Source organism: Poecilia latipinna, unplaced genomic scaffold, assembly GCF_001443285.1.
Source record: "Poecilia latipinna isolate Pla-1442-1.1 unplaced genomic scaffold, P_latipinna-1.0 Scaffold420, whole genome shotgun sequence".
NCBI classification, from domain to species: Eukaryota; Metazoa; Chordata; class Actinopteri; order Cyprinodontiformes; family Poeciliidae; genus Poecilia; species Poecilia latipinna.
The window spans coordinates 73,837-92,270 of record NW_015113036.1 but is presented as its reverse complement, the minus strand read 5'-3'; the positions used below and the strand labels follow the sequence as shown (position 1 = coordinate 92,270).

The following is an 18,434-nucleotide window of genomic DNA, read 5'->3' as shown; positions in this document are numbered from 1 at the left end:
AGTTTCTCTTTTCAGAATAAAGTACATTTTGCATTTAATCTAAAAATCAAATTAGAAGAGTGAAGGTTCACAGAATCCATATTTATTTATTTATTTTTGACTGAAATGGCTCTCCATACCTGTGCAATGTTAAAAGCAATGTGCTTTTTTAACTGATTAATATGAACTATCAGCATATTTCAACCCTTGAGTATCTTTTCCGCTTGTCCCTGAATGCGTCACTCCCTTCTGCGTCAGATCCATCATGGCGGCGCCCCGCACCGTGGACGGAGTGGAGGCTGAAAACACTGAAATCAGCTTGACACTTTCAAATTCTTCCTCTGAGGACACCAAAAGGCCTCAGTTCGGGACACGCTTCCTTACAGACCCGCGGCAGGTCTTCCAGCACAACGCATGGTCGGTACCACAGACCCAAACAGGATGGAATGGGATCATGTGTATCTTTTGAGTGGAGGAGACTTTTTCAGCATTATCTTTAGCTTTGGATCGTTGAGTTCAGCATTTGTAACGTTGCGATATTTTGTTTATATATTTTTGTAATTTTCTTTACTGCGTTCAACCAAGCCGACATTTAGAAAATAACGACTGTTTTCTCATAAAATTACTTTTCCCCTCTACTGTGTGCATTACGGTAAAGGGGGCAGTACGGTTGCCCGTTGTTAACGTAAAAAGTTCTGTCGATTAGAATGAAAAGTACGGAAATTATTTTAAGAAATTAAAATAGAATTAAAAATAAGATAAATAAGACATTTTTAAATGTCAGAAAATATCATTATCAACTACTTTGGTCGTATCTCCACAAATCAAGGTGACAGTAATAAAGTTGCCATATTTGATGGTTAGCCAATACATTTTCAAAATCATTCCTTGATCAAATAAATAAATATAAACTTTTTTTTCATCTATGAAGGTGAAAGCAGTGGGGTTCAGAGTGAGCATTCATTATGTACTTTACCTTAATGCACGCTGTACGGGCGAAACTACTATTTTAAAAGATAGTTGTTGATGCCACTAATGCAATTGTTAAATTCTGGGTCAAATCTGCATAAAGATATGTTAAAAAAAAAAAAGAAAAAAAAAAACATACAAATGAAGCCTAATATACTACATCAAAATATCAGACACAATTTCTTCACGGTCAGTCACTTTATTATTCACAAAGTTGGGATAATAATGTTTTGTGGTCTCCAGGGACAATGTTGAGTGGACTGAAGAACAGGAAGAAGCTGCAAAGAAGAAAGTTTCAGAAAACAATCAGCCTTTGCCTCTAGAAAAACAAGGTTAGACTGTAACTTTGAAAATTAATATATTTTATATTTGTATATTAGAATTAAATCATGATTTTTTTTATTATTATTATTATTATACTGGCCTTTGAGAAAGCAGACGTGTGTTATGTTGTAGGAATGATGCTTTATTTATTATTTTTAATACTAGCTTTTCTGCCTTTTACTTCCAGAGGAGTACAACAGCCGGGCCAGTGAATACTGGAATGGGTTTTACGCGATACACGAGAATCACTTCTTTAAAGACCGTCACTGGCTCTTCACAGAGTTTCCAGAGCTTGCCCCACAGCGCAACCTGAACCACGAATCTCAGCCAAACAACTCGGCCGTGGACAGCAGCCATCAGGACGGATGTGAACAAAAACAATGCAGGGATTTTGCAGCTTTGTCTGGTGACAACTGTGCCTTTCCAGGCTCCTCTGCCACATATCGCATCCTGGAGGTTAGAGATCATTCTAGCAGCAAGTTGGTCACATTTTAACCGTATAAATGCTTTAAATGTAGTTTTATTTAGTTCAGGAAACTGTCCGATTTTTTTTTTTTTTTTTTTTTTCAGTGATGTTCTGTAGATTTAAACACATTCTTAAAATAATGGGCTTGAATAATAAAACCCATGTCCCTTTAAACAGAGTCTAGGTGTGTTTTAGACTCTGTGTCTAAAGAGTCTAGGTGTGTTTTAGATGCATGGGACACATGCATCACATGTGTCCCATGTGATGCATGGGACACACAGAAAACTTTTGGAAGAAGTTGTTATAACCTGTATATTATTCAGCTTTTATTGCATGAACTACAAAAATGTAGAAAAGCTTACCTTTAATTTTGAATTTTTTCAGTGGGAGAAAACATTTTTTGAAGGGAGCTCCAGAAAACTAGAGGGCATGCCATCATTTGCAACTGCTAGAAAATTAACTTTTTTTTGTTAGTGGGTGTTTTGGCAGAATAATGATCCAAAACATATGGCCAAGAATACCAGATCCACCTTCTACCATGGCCATCTCAGTCCCCTAAACCCAAATCCTGTTGGATGAGCGGAAAGGAAGAGCACGTAGGACTCAGGACCTGGAAGGAACCAGACAGATTTTAAAGATCCTTTCCACTCTATGTTTCCAGTCTTGTAAAATGTTTCTCAGAAGTGTCAAAATTGTGATATTTTTTTAAGATTAACTCTGAAAAGCCATCTAACAAGTTGAAATATGTGACCATCTTTTAAACATTAGACTTCTCCCACTAACTGAATGTAATCCAATTGAAATTATGATTTTCTTTCTTGTTATTTAAGATTCTCTAAACATTCAAACAGAGCCCAATTTGTTCCCATTATTGCATTTGTTCCGTTTGAAATGGCTAATTCTCCTGAAACATAACATCATTTCTGTGCAGGTTGGTTGTGGTGTGGGCAACACAGTTTTCCCAATACTCAAGACCAACAAGTAAGAACACACAAGAAAAAAAAAGTTGCATCGTGTCTGAAAAAGACGACGCCTCACCTTTTGCAGTCTCTATAACTGCAGCTTTGCCTTCTGCAGTGACCCTGGACTTTTTGTTTACTGCTGTGATTTCTCCAGCACTGCTGTGGAATTAGTGAAGGTGAGCCGTTTTGACTCACAAAAGAGCAGTTTCTTCTGATCTTCAGCATGTACGTGACTAACTCAGAGTTTCTCTCGTCATCAGACTAATCCAGAGTACGATTTGAACCGCTGCTTTGCCTTTGTGCACGACTTGAGCGACGTCGAGGCCAGTTTCCCCATCCCTGATGGATCCCTGGATGTTATCGTGCTGATCTTTGTGCTGTCGGCTCTGCATCCCGACCAGTACGAACGGATATTGCTTTGCCTAGTTTTGCGCTTTAATTTTTGCGTACATCTTTAGCATATTGCAGACACTGTGTAAGTGTTCCCCTCCCTCCCCCCATCTCAGGATGCAGGCCTCCATCAGTAGATTAGCAGGTCTGCTGAAACCAGGTGGTGTGATGCTGCTGAGGGATTATGGACGCTACGATATGGCACAGCTGCGCTTCAAGAAAGGTCAGTCAGGTTGTGTCAAGGTTCAAAATGTCTAGAATTGCTAAAGATTTCTGTTCTGCTGGGAAGAATTTGCTTAAAATGAGTCACACTCTTGTCATAAACTGTTAGCAATCAGTAATACAAAACGTCACTGTAAAATTTTAGGTCTCTTTAGGACTTTTCTGAGCAATACCTATACCTGCCGATCCTTGCAGCCAAACCTTGAAATGTTTAACCGTTTCATCTTTTTAACTGTCTGTGTTTTTGATTTTTCCTTAGGGAGATGTCTGTCAGAAAACTTTTATGTCAGAGGGGACGGAACACGTGTTTATTTCTTTACTCGGGGTATAAATGACTGGTTTTACAGTTGTGGTTTTTTTTTTTTTTTTTTTTTACTATTATTAATATTATCCCTTACTGATTCATTCTTTCAACATTAATATGATCACATTTTTGTGCCTTTCTTTGTTTTAGATGAGCTTCATGAGTTGTTTTCAGAGGCTGGGCTTGAAAAAGTGCAGAACCTTGTGGACAGGCGGCTGCAGGTGAACAGAGGGAAACAGCTCACCATGTACAGGGTTTGGATCCAGTGCAAGTACCGCAAGCCTTGTTGAGAAACAAGGCGAGACGAGAGGAAAAATCCCACCTAAGCTGACAAAGATTACAGCTGTTTCCAGAAGACATGTGGAACAATGGGATCATGGAGTTTTTTTTTTTTTTTTTTTTTTTTTTTAATTGGGTGAAAAAACCCTGTTGGGCTTTTTTTTTTTTTTTTTTTTTTTGGAAAAATGCCCTTGGTCACCAAATTGATGACTTTTCTCCTGATGAGTTGCCTAATCTGAAAAAGAACTGGTAACCGCTGTAAAGAGACTGGTTTTAATTAGCAAATTTTTCAAAATAAATTGCATGACTTTTTTGTATTTGACATTTTTTGTACATGCTAAATTAAAACCCAGTACTGAAAAAGTCTTGCACATTTGAAATAATTTTATGCTATGTCTGCAGCACAGTTAGGATGGGAAGTTTCTGATTAATTTATCACTAGTGTGGGGGTGGGCACTGCTAAATTTCATTGTGTGGAGGGGGTTTTGTTATTGGTCCGGACAACAGATTTTGGGGCAGGCGTGGACTGAAGGAAGGTGAAACTACTTGAACGATCTCACGAGAAAATATGAGATTTTCCTGATTATTGTTTACATTGCAAAAACGTGAGATCCGAACCGAAATGATCCGGATTCAGCTGAAACGCTTCCAAAAGCACAACTTCCGAAAACAGATGTCGTTTTGATCCTTTTTGCAGCTCGGAAGGAAACTGGTGTCGAACTTTGTTTTGATCGAGCTGAAAAGCCAGCACCCTAAATTCACCGCACCACTGGGGGAGACAAATATAGGGGGTAACTACACTAGCTCAAAGACATTATTTATACCTGCCGAAAAGCGCAAATTCTCCAGGGTCGCCATTGTGTGGAGCGAGATACACCAGACCACAGTGCGGTATGACCCTCGGAGCGAGGGACATGATGGGGATCCCCGCTTAAGGAGCGCAGAAAGGCGGGTTTGGGAGACCCGGAGTTTTGTCGAGGCCTCCGCCGGAATCCTCCGTGGTCTACCTGAAGCTGCTCAGCGGGCGTCCGCGTCTCGATCGTCAACAACCAGCACGCGAGGGACGTGGCTTTGGATGCGGCCTAGTCTGGGAGGGTCTGCCGAGCACCGGTGAGACAACGCAGACGGTTTCAGCGACAACAGCCCCAGAAAACTGAGAAAATCTTAACTACAGTGAGTATCTGAACGGGCTTTCAGACAAAAGATTTTCGTTTGAAGGATGTTTTGCTCCAGTGAGCCCAGATGTCGTGGCAGATGATGCTTATTTTAGGGATAACCCTAACCCATTGGAAACCTAACGCCTAACGGTCAGTATTTAGGGAATGAAATTGCTTTGTGTTTTAAGTATACTTGGATGAGAATTTGTCAAAACATTCTTTTCTTGCTTAGGTTTACCCTTTTAAAGAAATTCAATCTAAACATCATTAGCTAACTGTTAGCCGCTTAGATTGCTAACTGATGGTCAGCATCGGTAGCTTCTTCACTCGTTTGCCTAAAGTTAGCTAACCGATATTTCACTAATTGTGCTCAAAATTAATACTTTACTTATTTTATTGCACGTAAACAAAGATTTTTACTATTTACTTATAGAATCTATACCTTAAATATATTTACTTATAGATGCAAACTGTAGGTAACAGACACACATAGCAGCCAGTTCTGGGCGTGTAATTTTAAACCTTCGCACCGGTCAGCAAACTGGCCACTTATTGTCCTTTGTGGCCTTTTCCCCATTGCTGTGAGTGTTCCTTCGCAGTCCCTCCATTGCTGACCTTTTATAACAGCGCCATGAAACTTAGGCCTGTCATGTCAAGGCGTTATCAAGTGATTCCATAAATTTCCAGGCAGTGACTTTACACATCTGGCCTGTCTGTGATGCATGTGAAATATCAGTATTTGTTTATAGTTGCTATGTACTCTTGGTGTCTTGCTGAACAGCAGTTAAGTGGCTTTTCCTTCATGGATATAAATATCAAACATTGCCAAACTTATTGATGACTCAGAACAGGAATTTTCCACATCCATATAGCTAAACACAGCCATGACTCATCACAACCAGTGTCTTTTGAAACTGTCACCCTTCTTCCATCTGAATATTCCAGGCTCTTGAATGCCTTCCTTAATTTGTGCTCTTGTCTCCACAGCCATGATGGAAGAACTGCACAGCCTGGACCCCCGGCGACAGGAGCTGTTGGAGGCTCGCTTTACGGGGGTTGGAGTGAGTAAGGTTCGTATGCAGCAGATGTCACAAAGGTTGAGCTGAGGAAATGCTTCTCTAGTCACAGATTTATATGATTATGTGTCATTGTTTTACTTTACCCCCATTATCAGTCTGATTTTTTATTTTTATTTTTTTATTACATTTTTGTAGCCCGAACAAGCTTGGGCTCCTGCCTTTTCTTTGTCTCCGGAGAAGCTTGAGCCCGTGTCTGTGTTTTTTGGCGGCTTTGACATGGCATCGCTCCCTGGCTTGTGATGTAGCGGCTGTATATGCGAGCGGCTGCCTCTGCCAACAAGGCCACAGACATTGACGGGGTTGGTAGGGGGCAGAGGAAGAATGCGGAAATAGTTTTTGACCAGGTAGAATGAGAGGTGGCTTTTTTTTCTTCTTCTTCTTCTTCTTCTTTTCCTCCCCACACCCTCGCTACGTAGATGGAGCTGTCAGTCTTAGAAGAAGGTGATCTTGGAACAGTTAGGGAGCCGGAGTTGGTGCCAAGAGCAGGCCCTGTGCCAACCATAGGCAGAGCTGAGCTCAGAGCATGGCATGGCTGCTGCCGCAGAGAAAATGGCGACGCCTGCTAAGGCATCATGCCACAGTCGCCCTCTACTAGATGGGTGAGAGTGAAGACGTATGGTTTGGTGGTCCGATAGCTTCTTCAGTGTCACAGGGTGGCTTATCTCTTCCTCCTCGACCTTGAATAGCTCGATGGCGCTGCCGTTCTTTGTGTAAAGCACTGAGTCAGCAGAAAAGTTAAGGACAAAGGGATCAAACGTCTTTTGATAAACAGGCAGATGTGGCGTACAGTGTCTGCTGAATGCATGAACAAACAGCCACAATAGTTTTCTTTTTTTACTTGTTTTATTTAGATTTTTTTTTAAAAAGCACTTTCTTGGTGGTTGCCTTTTTAGAAAAAAAAAAAAAAAAAAAAAAGAGAGTGATTTGAAAATGCGGTGAGGAGAAGGAGGAAACATGGATGACATTTTGTAAAGGTGGCAGATGGAGCGAGGAATGGATCCCCAGCAGCTTGCCTAATGTTCAGCCATTTTAGGAGGGTTCAGCGAGGAAGCTCTAGTGTGCTCAGAATGACTAAGTGTCTCGCTCTGATTGGACAGCGCCTGCTGAATTCTGATGTGAATCATTTGATTGACAGGCATCACCTAGGGAACCGGCGTTAGTACCGATGCAGGTCTCCACACATTTGGGATTTTATGGTGATTGCGTGTAGCCAAACCTCTCCATCACCATTCTTGTCTCTCAGCGTTTTCACCGTATGTTTTCGTCTTCCTTTTCCCACAAGTTCCCACTTGTTGAAAGTAGTAACACATGGACATACGTCGAACATTTTTTTATGTGCATTTAAGTCCTTCCTTTCTTCTTTTTTTTTCTTCTTTTTGTCAACAGGGCTCAGGTCAGAGTCAGAATGAATCATCCAATCAGAGTCTGTGCAGCTTGGGTTCACTTAGTGACAAAGAGCTGGAGGTTAGTCTCTCTTGCATATTGACTGGATTTATTTGTGTTGGACCCTTCCTTTTACCCCACCTCACACACACACGGTGTGTTTATGCTGCTTTCTTTACAGACTCCAGAGAAAAAGGCGAACGAGCAGAGAGTCAGAAAACGCAAAGCGGACCACTTTGACAGCAGCCAAGGTACAGTAATCCCCACTTACGACCCTTTCATCATTTCTTACACGTTCCCTTTTATTGAGCCCTCCTCTTCTCTTCTTGTAGGCAAAGCAGGAGCGAGGGGGCTTAAAATTAGCGATTATTTTGAGGTGAGTGCTCCTGTCGCATTGGATTCACCCGTATAACTTTTCGTTCCTTCATTCTAACCCCGTCTTCACTCGCCTTTCCATTTATCTTCTTTCTTCTTTTCCCCGTGTGTCAGTTTGCGGGAGGTAGCGGTCCTGGTACCAGCCCTGCTAGGGGAATTCCACCAGTGGTCCGCTCTTCCCCACAACACTCTCTGTCCAACCCTCCCGTCACGGTGAGCGTTGTTTGGCTCTGTGGTGCTTTTCTTGCCTTTTTTTATTCCACAACGCTCTTCCTTTTCATTCTCTTTATTCCATGCTTGTTACTAACACCAGCGGGTGAGGTCTGCTCACGAGTGAGAGGAATCAGATGTGTGTTCACATGTTCTAGTGGTCATTAAATAGATGATTGATTTAAAATTTCCTACTAAAAAAGACATACATTGTGATATGCTTCGTGGTGACGTATTCCACCAAATCCTGATGAATTATTAAAGTGAGGGCGTTTTGTTTTCCTTTCACAGCAAAAGTGAAACGTCTTCATTGAACAATGTTTCTTCCTCCCAGGTGCAGCAAGGAAGCCCTTCGTCCATCAGCTCTGTCAACATGGAGCTCTCCACATGTGCGATGAAGCCCGTCGTCCTTCACATGCTCCACAAAACTACACAGGTACATCACACACACTAATTGGATGCTAACTACCTGTTTGTGTAATTAACTTGATTGTAGTTTACGAGAAGTCGCATGGTTGGCATAAACAGTGAATATACTCGTGTCTAAATTTTTATTTATTTATTTTTTTTTTTTCACATTTTGTCGCCCAACAGCAAAACTTCATTGCATTTGTTGGAAACTTGTGCGACAGAATCTCATAAAATAACGCATAATTGTGAAGTCTGGGAAGTTATACGTGGTATTAATCTCATGTTTCCCAAATGAAGATCTGATAAGTGCGGCTTGCATCTGTATACTTCTTGCTGTCTATGTGCTTTCTAGAAGCGTCTCTCGCTGCAGCTGCAGGTTCAAGTTTGTTGAAGTATGTCTCTTATCAGCTTTGCACATCTGGAAACTGGATTTTTTTTTTTTTTTTTTTTTTGAGCGAAACCATTCCAATGTGAGAATTTCATTTGATGGAAAATTTGTCCCAGGGTGGGGTCAAATGGGTTCGGCTTGGATTCCTCAACAAATTATTGATATTTTGGAAGATTTTTTTTTTTAAATGATGGTATAACTGATTACAAAATGATTTACATTTTGGTAAGTGGTTTTAAGGATCTTCGGCTCAGGATTTGTGGCAATAGAGATTATAAATCCCAACTTGGGGAACATTTTGTTCCCAAATGTCTGGATGGTAAAATTGAAACAGATGAATCTATGAAAATCTTTGCATAAATGGGAGATTTGTTTCAACCCTGAAATTTTTTTCTCTTGTTTAAAGATGAACCATCAACCCAAATTATTTATTTTTCCATTGGAATCAATCAAGTATTTTTGAATTAAATTAAATTGTATCTCATGTATTTTGCCGTCCCTATAGGGGTTTCCCCCCAGGATTGCCTTGTGTTTTACTCCGTCTGTTTTCCCCTCAACTCCTGTCCATGCTGAAAAAAAAAACCCTCTCTCAAAGCATGATGCTGCCACCACCAGGTTTTTCAATATGCAAAACATGTTTGACATTCAGCTTTGGCATTCTGCTAAACATAGCGCTTTGCTCATAGGCTAAAAATGGCCACATTATGGTCACTTCTGGCCAGAGCCCCTACCTTTCACATGTCTGCTTTGTCCCTGCATGGCTTGTGGCAGACTGTGAATGCAGCTTATGACTTTCAAAGGCTCACTACTTGTCATTCTAACATTAGGAGTTTGTGGATGACTAATAGCTGTTGATTCTCCCAGCTGAGCTGTAGAAGTCTGCAGCTCCTCCATTGTGACTGTGGGCTTCTTGGTGGTTTTCTGCTTAATGCTGTCATGGCTGTTCAGTTAGTCGGTCGACCACGTATTAAAAAAAAAAAAAAAAAAAGAAAGTTGACCTTAAAAACGCTAATTGCTAGTCTTAAATTTTGACATGGCAGGAGTAAACCATCTTGTATGTAGTTTTTATTATTATTGCTTTTGATTCACATGTAAACATCTTTATTGTGTTGTGTGACTCAAGGTGATTGAGGCTAACTAGCTGCTAATATATCTTTACAAGCTATCTAGCTAGCTAGCTAGCTAGCTAGCTTTTTTGCATCTATTATGGGTAATTCCAAATATATCACCAGTTGGCTGATTAATTTGGATACAGACTCAACCCATAGAAGCCAGCCCTATATTTATAGTTTGTTTTTGTTTTTTTCAGTCTTAGATTTCATTCAAGGCGACATAGAAAGTCTTAGACATCTTAAATTTGACTCTGCCTATGCAATGTCCAAAAAATATTTGATATAATTTTATGACCTAACCTTGCTTTAAACTTTTGCGCAACTTAATCTCTGACATGTCTGCTGTGTCGCTTGGACTTTATGATTCTGTTTGTTCATTAATGTTCTGCTGCAGACCTTTGAGGCTCAGGCCTCAAATCAGGTGAATCCTGCAGGCAGATTTTATTTAAGCGCATTTGATTTGAGAGGGGGTGGATATGCAGGCTTTTTAGTTACGGGCCAAACACTTTGAAAACCATGTATCATTTCCTACATTTTCACAATTTTTTGCTACTTTATGTTGATCCATGTAATGAAATGTAATCGAATGTACTTGAAGTCATTAACAAGATGTGGAAGAGCTGTACATTAATGATTACAACTATAAACTGTAACATTTGGAGTTACTCAGAATGAACCCACCATTAACGACGGCTTTTGTGCTCCTTAGTCCGACCTTACTTTAGAGAAACTAACAGCCCTGGAGAACAGCAAGAACTCTGACCTGGAGAAGAAGGAGGGCCGAATAGACGATTTGCTGCGGGTACTAATCTCATTACACTTCATCCGTGCCACTTTGCTCGCTCTCTGTGAAGGTTTTCCCCACTCACGCACGTGCCGATTCTCTGCATTTGTGATGAACTGTAATAATCCTTTTCACCTTGCTTATTTCCCGCCTCTCTGTGCGTTCTGTTCCAGGCGAACTGTGAACTCAGAAGGCAAATCGATGAGCAGCAGAGGATGCTGGAACGATACAAGGAACGCTTAAACAAATGTGTGACCATGTCCAAGAAGCTGCTGATTGAAAAAGTATGAAATTGACGAGAGCCGGGGGCGAGGGGGGTTGAAAACGTTGCTCTTCGCGAGAAGCTGATCGGTGATGTTTGGTTCGTGTTTTTCTCTGCCGCTCAGTCCAAGCAGGAGAAAATGGCTTGCCGGGATAAAAGTATGCAGGATAGACTTCGATTGGGCCATTTCACTACAGTAAGACACGGCGCATCCTTCACTGAGCAGTGGACAGACGGATATGCGTTCCAAAACCTTATCAAGTGAGTAGATGAACACAAACTTTGCTCTTATTTTGTTGTTTTAACTTGAAAAGAGAATCAAAACTAACTCTTAAACTTGCTACTGCGCGTTTAGTTATGAGAACTAAGATGCAGTTGTTTAACGATGTGCATTCCAGACAACAAGAGAGGATCAACTCTCAGCGGGAGGACATCGAGAGGCAGAGAAAGCTCCTAGCCAAACGCAAGCCGCCTTCCATGGCCCAGACTCCGCCGCCGAGCCTGGAGCAAAACAAACGCAAAAGCAAGACCAATGGGACAGAAAGCGAAACGTACAGCACTTTTTCTTGCTCTTCTTTTCCTCGACGTTCGAAACGCGTCGACATGTTTGACGGTGCGCTGAGGTTTGTTCTGTCTTCTCCCAGGTTATCGCAGGCGGAGTACCACGAGCAAGAAGAAATCTTTAAATTAAGATTAGGGTACCTTAAAAAGGTAACGCATGATGTGTTGTTTTAAATTCCTTCTAAGCCTGCTATAATAAGCAATAAATCAATTAATCGAGTGATGAATTAAAATGTCCATCCCTTCCATTTGGACAAGTTGTTGAAGAGATGCTCCACTTTACAATTATTGAAAAGCCGCCATTTTGAGAAACATTTTGCTTGTACTACCTGCCACTTTTGCTTGTTTTCTCTAAGCTGAATGATTATTACTTTTTGAAATGCAGTGTTGGTTAGAGATTTATAATCCATTTTAATTATTGTTGATTTGTTTTGTTTAGAGTATTTAAAACATTTCTCCAGTTCCAGTTAAAGGTGTTTTGATGTTGGAGTGGTTGTGCTTACATTACTATGCCATTATCATATTAGTTAAAAGTTGTTTCAAACTGACAATATTATCATTTATCGCAATAATTTCTGGGACAATTTATCGTTCAGCAACCGCATCAAGTTTTATTGTGATATTTTAATAATTTTCTCACTCGGTAATTTTTTTGGGGGGGGATTTCTTGTTTGTCTTTGCAGGAGGAAGCTGAGATCCAGGCAGAGCTGGAGAGGTTGGAGCGAGTGAGAAACCTTCACATACGTGAGCTCAAAAGGATCCACAATGAAGATAATTCCCAGTAAGATTTCTTTTTCAGACATGGATTACAAAATCTTTTTTTTTTTTATCCAAGATGCAATTACAGTATTATTCAGATTTGACAGGATTAGACAAAGCTTAGATATTTAGCCAAATAATCTGTATATATGCTAATAATTTTGATAAAATGTTCTTAAAATCTTTATCAAAGCTCAGGACGTTTTCTCCAAACATTCTGTTGATGCTTGGTGTTTCGTTCATGAAGCTCACTCACATGATCCCAGGGTATCGCCCGTAAATAATCACTACTGGTAATTATATTGATCATGTTAATATGTAAAGGAATAACATTTAAACAAGCTGATAAAAAATGTACAGATATTAAATACAAATAATATTTTCCTCTAAAGTTGCACTTTTGGTTGAACTTGACTCTTTTTTTTGTTGTTGTTTAAAACAATTAATTTTTGTATTTGGCATTTTTAAACAGGCTTTTTAATATGAAGTTACATTAATGAAAAAGGCTTTTTTTTTACTACTTTTTACAGTGCTAGAGAAAATGACCCCTTACAGATTTCTTTTAAATATTCAGACATAAGTAAATTTAATATCAAGATAACTTGAAATGCAAACTCCAGTTTTCAAATAATGATTTAATTTAAGGAAAAATGATCCAAACCAACTTGACCCCGAGGAAATAATAATTGTTCCCTCGTTGCAATATGGATTAAGTGTGTTTCACCTCTAGAATTGAGATTAATTCCTTCATGTTTTTTTTACGCTACACCTATCATTTCCTCCTCTTGCTAGATTCAAAGATCATCCTACGCTAAATGACAGATACCTGCTGCTCCATTTGCTCGGGCGAGGAGGTTTCAGTGAAGTTTACAAGGTGAGACAAAACATTTCTTTTCCTAAGCTACAGGAGGAACAATCAGCCAGCCAGTCTGTTGTTTAACTGCATTGTGTTCCTGTTTTGCCTTTATTTAATAGTTTTTTCAGGCTGAAAAAGTAACAAAATGATCCTGTTTGTCCTATGCTGCTTTATAAAATCAGAGCAGCTCACATTGTGATGTTAAACTGTGTCTGCTGTGCATGCTGTAGTTGGTATTACTTTAGGTTGAAGTTACTGTTTTGAGGTTAATCACTGTGCCAAAATGTCAGGGTTCCAGGAATCTGCTGTCAGGACAGTTAAAATGATTAATGAACGCAGCCATTTTAACGTGAGGCAAGAGTCTTGGTGCAGCTAAAGCAAAACAAAGCCATATGTACTTTCTATCTAACTGGGGATTTCTTTATTTATTTCTTTTTTTATTCAGGCCTTTGATTTAACAGAGCAAAGGTACGTTGCCGTTAAAATCCACCAGTTAAACAAGAACTGGAGGGATGAGAAGAAGGAAAATTATCACAAGTGAGTGTTTGAATCATTCCTGTAACATTTTTTTTCATGGTAATAAACCGTGCATTCAGAGGACCAATGCAGACTTGGAAAAATATGGAAATGCAGTGAAGTGAATTTGAGTGTTTCTCACGTCCAGATAAGTATGGAAAAGGAGATTAAGAGCATGAAAGACATTTATAGTTTTTAGCTTTATTTTGTCTAAATCTTTACTTGCTGCTATGTGTCCTTTCTTGTCTCCTTTATTTTTTTTCATTCTTTCTTTCTTGATTTCCTCCTTTCTTCTTTTTTTCAATTTTATGTATTCTGCCATAAATAGAAGTATCCTGTTACAGATTCATTGTATTTTTTTAAATTGGTAACAATGAATGTAAAAAAAAAAAAAAGAACTTTGGAAAGTTCAGCCTGGAAATGTATGGAATCCTTTTTACGTGAAAATGTCTAAGAAGCCTTTTTATTAGATAATAACAAAAGACATTGTGTTTTTGTTTTTTGCTGTTGTGTTTTTTTCCAGACATGCGTGCAGAGAATATAGAATCCATAAAGAGCTGGATCACCCACGGATAGTTAAACTCTATGACTACTTTTCACTTGACACTGACTCGTAAGTCATTGGAGCAGGCGTGCAACTATTGAATTTTTCTTTCGTCCAGCTATGAAAGTCGCCGACGTCCCGCTGACTCTGTCTGAGCAGGTTTTGCACGGTGCTGGAGTACTGCGAGGGCAACGACCTGGACTTCTACCTGAAGCAGCACAAGCTGATGTCGGAGAAGGAGGGACGCTCCATCATCATGCAGATCGTCAACGCCCTCAAGTACCTCAACGAAATTAGACCTCCCATTATCCACTACGACCTTAAACCCGGTCAGTCTTCACCTTCGTTACCTTTTTCTGCTAGTTTTAATTTTGAGGCACATGTTTGGAATAGAAACACATCTATAAAACTAAATTGCTAGGAGTCGCACTAAGATGAGAAGTCTGTTTATGTCGAGGCAGTTTTTGACTTGTGACCTTTTTTCTTTATAAGATTCAACATTACCTAACTATTCAGATTGTAAAAAAAAAAAAAAAAAAATTCTGGTCTGTCGATTAATTTCATTTTTATAAAGTCAAACCAATCTAAACAAATCCAACTATATAGATGGATTAAATTTTAATTACAGCATAACTCCTTCACCGGCTTTTTTTTAAAAGAGACGAGGCTAAATAGCGCCCAAGTGCGTCATCTATAGTGAGATGACAAAGTTTAAAAAAAATTGTCAACTCATGTCAGGGTTTTTTTTTTGTTTTTTTTTTACCCCTTCTTAGGTAATATCCTGCTTGTGAATGGCACTGCCTGTGGTGAGATTAAGATAACAGATTTCGGCCTTTCGAAGATAATGGATGACGACAGCTACAACTCTGTAGATGGGATGGAGCTGACCTCACAGGGAGCGGGAACATACTGGTAAGATTGGTTCCCAGACCGACACACTGGGGGTCACCAACTCTTCAGTGACTTTTCTACCACACTTTTTCCTTCCACTCAACTCTTGGATTACGGTATTATTCTTGGATTACAGCGCTGTGGCAATGACAATTTGTGGTTTACCCTACTAGTTGGGAGTGTTATTAAAATTTGCTGAACTTTCAACTCTGCAGTCTTTCTTGCGATCATTTAGACCAAAACATTTACGTTTTAATTTTTTTTTATTTTTTTTTTATGGTTTCGTGATATTCTGAAGAAAAAATAAAACTGTATTTTGCGTTAGCTTTGAACCATAAACATCAAAATTAACAGAATTAAATTCAGTTACCGAAATAAATAAACTTTTCTATTATATTTTAGTTGTCGAGAATCACGTGTAGACGTTTACTCTTGCTTTTAGTGTGGCCACGACAAGTTTTTGAAAATAGAAAAATGGTTGCAGGTGTGTGTTTTGTGAAATTTACGCACATAGAAATGAATTCCTCTTTCATCTCCAGGTATCTGCCCCCAGAGTGTTTTGTGGTTGGCAAGGAGCCACCGAAAATCTCCAATAAAGTCGACGTTTGGTCCGTGGGTGTCATTTTCTACCAGTGTTTATACGGCCGTAAGGTAGGAGTCGCAGTAAGACGAGAAGTCTGTTGGTGTCGAGTTCAGTTTTTGAGTTCGGTTATTATTTCGACTTTATGCCAACACCTTTTTTTTTTTTTTTTTTTTTTTGACCTTTTCCGCCGTAGCCTTTTGGTCACAACCAGTCTCAGCAGGACATCCTGCAGGAGAACACGATCCTGAAGGCCACAGAAGTTCAGTTCCCCCCAAAACCTGTAGTCTCACCTGAAGCCAAGGTATTTATTTTCATAGCGTCACCAAAGCCACAACCAAGAGTTTCTTTTTTACAGTTTAAAAAGTTTTATCCTTTTTTAAAAATATATATTACATAAATTTTGGGCTATTTTTACCTGTATAATATAGCTAAAAAATCGTATTGCGTTTTAAGGTTTCTATATCAGTCAATATCGATAATTATATTGATAATTATTTATTAGACTTTTTTGTTTTAAATATCTGAAATACTACCATTGTTCTTTATTTTTAAGCAGTTATGAGGCACAGTGGCAAAACCTATAACTGCTGCTGTGCAAGTTACTTTAGAGATTGTTGCTAGGTAACCAAAGAGTGAGTGAGTTGCTAGGTAACCAAAGAGTGAGTGAGTGAGTTAGTTAGTTGCTATGTAACCAAAGAGAGAGTGAGTTGATTCCACCAACCTTCCTTAGCTAGCTGTGAGAGGTTTATCAGCAAAGTCTTTCCTTCCCCCAGAATGCTTTGCAGTTCTGGTTTGGAGTTCAGTGCAATTATTTGACTCAGAGTTGAGTAGTAACTGGTTGCATTTACTCAATACTTGAGTAACTTTTTTGAGGAAAAAGTACTTTTAAGAGTATTTACTACTCTGTACTTTTTACTTTTACTTGAGCAAATATATGATGGAGTAATGCCACTTTTATTTGAGTAAAATTTCTGGGTTCTCTACCCACTGAATGAAAAACAAACTTGTTTTAATCAAAAATTCACACACCGGCAGTTTTTGTTAATGTTTTATATTGAAAGAAACTGATTTGGAAAAATGTTGTTTTGCCTGATTTTGTTTTTGTTTGTTTTTTGTTAGTTATGCAAATTATTTTCATTTTGGTTCCTAAAATACCAAAATTTCCATTAAATTTTATATTTTGGTCTGTCTGATTATGTAATTTCTAAATATTAAATGATTGATCATTTGATCAGTTACTCTGTACTTGAGTCAACTTCTTACCAAATACTTTTTTATTCTTACATGAGTCATTTCTTGGATGGCTGCGTTTTACCTTTACCTGGGTAAAAATACGTTGAAGTAGTGTTGCTCTTACTGAAATACAATTTTTGGGTACTCTACTAACCTCTGATCTCAGACATACTATCTATTTATATTGATCATTTGTCTCTTGTGATTGTATATATTAATTGTCCAGCCATACCTGGCCATTATTCCCACCCTCTTATGGTGTTTTTCTTCAGGCCTTTATAAGGCGCTGTCTGGTCTACCGTAAGGAGGACCGCATCGATGTTCACCAGCTGGCCAGTGACCCCTTCCTAATGCCCCACATCCGCAAATCAGTGGCTTCCTCGGGCAGCTCCGGCACGGCCGTGGCCTCCACATCCAGCTCCTCCAACAGCAGCGCCTCAAACTGAGCTCATGCCCCTCAAACGACTGACCGGATCATTCGATTGGACGGGGGACGGCTCCCCCGTTCTAACAGCATCTCACCTTGCCATGGAGAGTTGGAGGGAAACTGGTCGGATGGCAGCATGGGGTGGGTGAGAAGTCAAGGAGGGGTTGGGAACGGATACTGTCACCTCCACAACCCTCCGATGTCCATCCACCCCAGCCCACCCGTCCTGGCATTGTTCCGGGGGTCAAAGCCCTGGATGACTCGCGCTGCGAAGGGTCGGGTTTTCGGCACTGTGTTGGTGAAAAGTGAGTTTCGTGTTTCTGATGTTCCTTTTTCTGCTTAAAAAGAGAAAATAAAACCACGTATTGAACCGCTTCAGCTCGGCCAGATGGAACGGACTGCAGAAGGCCTCATTGTCATATACTCTCTCACACATACACACACACACGCGCATGCGTGCATGAGCCTCTCTGGCCCAAGGTAGTCAGAACCTCACAAACATGAACATTTTGTTTGCTCTTATCTCCCTGAAGCTAAACGAGCGAGCGAGCCAGTCTGGGCCGTTACTGTTTGGAACCCTCAACGGCGCCGCGGCGCCTGATTCTGTTTAAATTCAGACCCGCGTAGTTTCTCCACGAGGGACGACGAAGCCGTCCCTCACATCTAGTCAAACTCCTGTGACCAAAGCTTTTAACTTCCAGCTGGTGGCAGTGTTCCACCTGTTTTTATAACGAATGGTTTTAGAGCTGTGCTGCTTGACATGGAGCGGAAGCTGCTTGAGGATTGACCCAATTTTTACGGAAAAGATCTGTTCATGTAATTTAGTTCATGAAGAAAACAGTTGTTTTCATGTTGCCTTTAATTAGAATTGTTACTGTTTTGGGCAACCCACAACCCCCTGCCTCTGTGCTCCCTTTTTTTTTTTTTTTTTTTTTTTTTTTTAAAAAAAATATTTATTTTTTTCATTTTTATTTTATTTTTGGCTAATAAAATTCACGGACTGTGATA

The 18,434-nt window shown here is 39.7% G+C and overlaps 2 protein-coding genes across 5 annotated transcripts; both read left to right on the top strand.

The window, feature by feature from the left end:
- The first annotated feature begins 185 nt into the window (after window positions 1–185).
- mettl2a (methyltransferase 2A, methylcytidine) lies at window positions 186–4,258 on the top strand. Its single transcript, XM_015037799.1, has 9 exons — window positions 186–396; window positions 1,192–1,280; window positions 1,460–1,728; window positions 2,670–2,719; window positions 2,816–2,876; window positions 2,961–3,100; window positions 3,207–3,313; window positions 3,572–3,637; window positions 3,767–4,258. Exons 1-9 carry the CDS (start codon window positions 245–247, stop codon window positions 3,904–3,906), a joined length of 1,074 nt encoding a protein of 357 aa, XP_014893285.1. The 5' UTR covers window positions 186–244; the 3' UTR covers window positions 3,907–4,258.
- A 145-nt stretch (window positions 4,259–4,403) lies between these two features.
- Window positions 4,404–18,362, top strand: tlk2 (tousled-like kinase 2). Of its 4 annotated transcripts, XM_015037797.1 has the most exons (21): window positions 4,405–5,068; window positions 6,040–6,122; window positions 7,518–7,595; window positions 7,696–7,765; window positions 7,847–7,890; window positions 8,004–8,102; window positions 8,434–8,535; window positions 10,720–10,812; window positions 10,968–11,078; window positions 11,181–11,317; window positions 11,455–11,607; window positions 11,701–11,767; window positions 12,301–12,398; window positions 13,169–13,250; window positions 13,678–13,769; window positions 14,272–14,361; window positions 14,452–14,621; window positions 15,066–15,204; window positions 15,723–15,834; window positions 15,960–16,067; window positions 17,272–18,362. In XM_015037797.1, exons 2-21 carry the CDS (start codon window positions 6,042–6,044, stop codon window positions 17,443–17,445), a joined length of 2,100 nt encoding a protein of 699 aa, XP_014893283.1. In that variant the 5' UTR covers window positions 4,405–5,068; window positions 6,040–6,041; the 3' UTR covers window positions 17,446–18,362. The 4 variants fall into 4 exon arrangements, with proteins under 4 accessions (XP_014893280.1, XP_014893284.1, XP_014893283.1 ...); XM_015037794.1 differs by having other exon boundaries at window positions 4,404–5,068; window positions 11,455–11,767; XM_015037796.1 differs by lacking the exon at window positions 4,405–5,068 and adding an exon at window positions 5,184–5,202 and having other exon boundaries at window positions 11,455–11,767.
- The last annotated feature ends 72 nt before the right edge of the window (window positions 18,363–18,434 follow it).

Bases quoted from the DNA above. Each gene is read 5' to 3' on its own strand.
- tlk2 (XM_015037794.1), top strand. From the start codon at position 6,042: ATGATGGAAGAACTGCACAGCCTGGACCCCCGGCGACAGGAGCTGTTG. The intron at 11,079-11,180 runs GTATGAAATTGA...TCTGCCGCTCAG, and splicing joins AGAAGCTGCTGATTGAAAAA to TCCAAGCAGGAGAAAATGGC. The intron at 15,835-15,959 runs GTAGGAGTCGCA...TTTCCGCCGTAG, and splicing joins AGTGTTTATACGGCCGTAAG to CCTTTTGGTCACAACCAGTC.
- mettl2a (XM_015037799.1), top strand. From the start codon at position 245: ATGGCGGCGCCCCGCACCGTGGACGGAGTGGAGGCTGAAAACACTGAA. The intron at 1,281-1,459 runs GTTAGACTGTAA...TTTTACTTCCAG, and splicing joins TTTGCCTCTAGAAAAACAAG to AGGAGTACAACAGCCGGGCC. The intron at 3,638-3,766 runs GTATAAATGACT...TCTTTGTTTTAG, and splicing joins TGTTTATTTCTTTACTCGGG to ATGAGCTTCATGAGTTGTTT.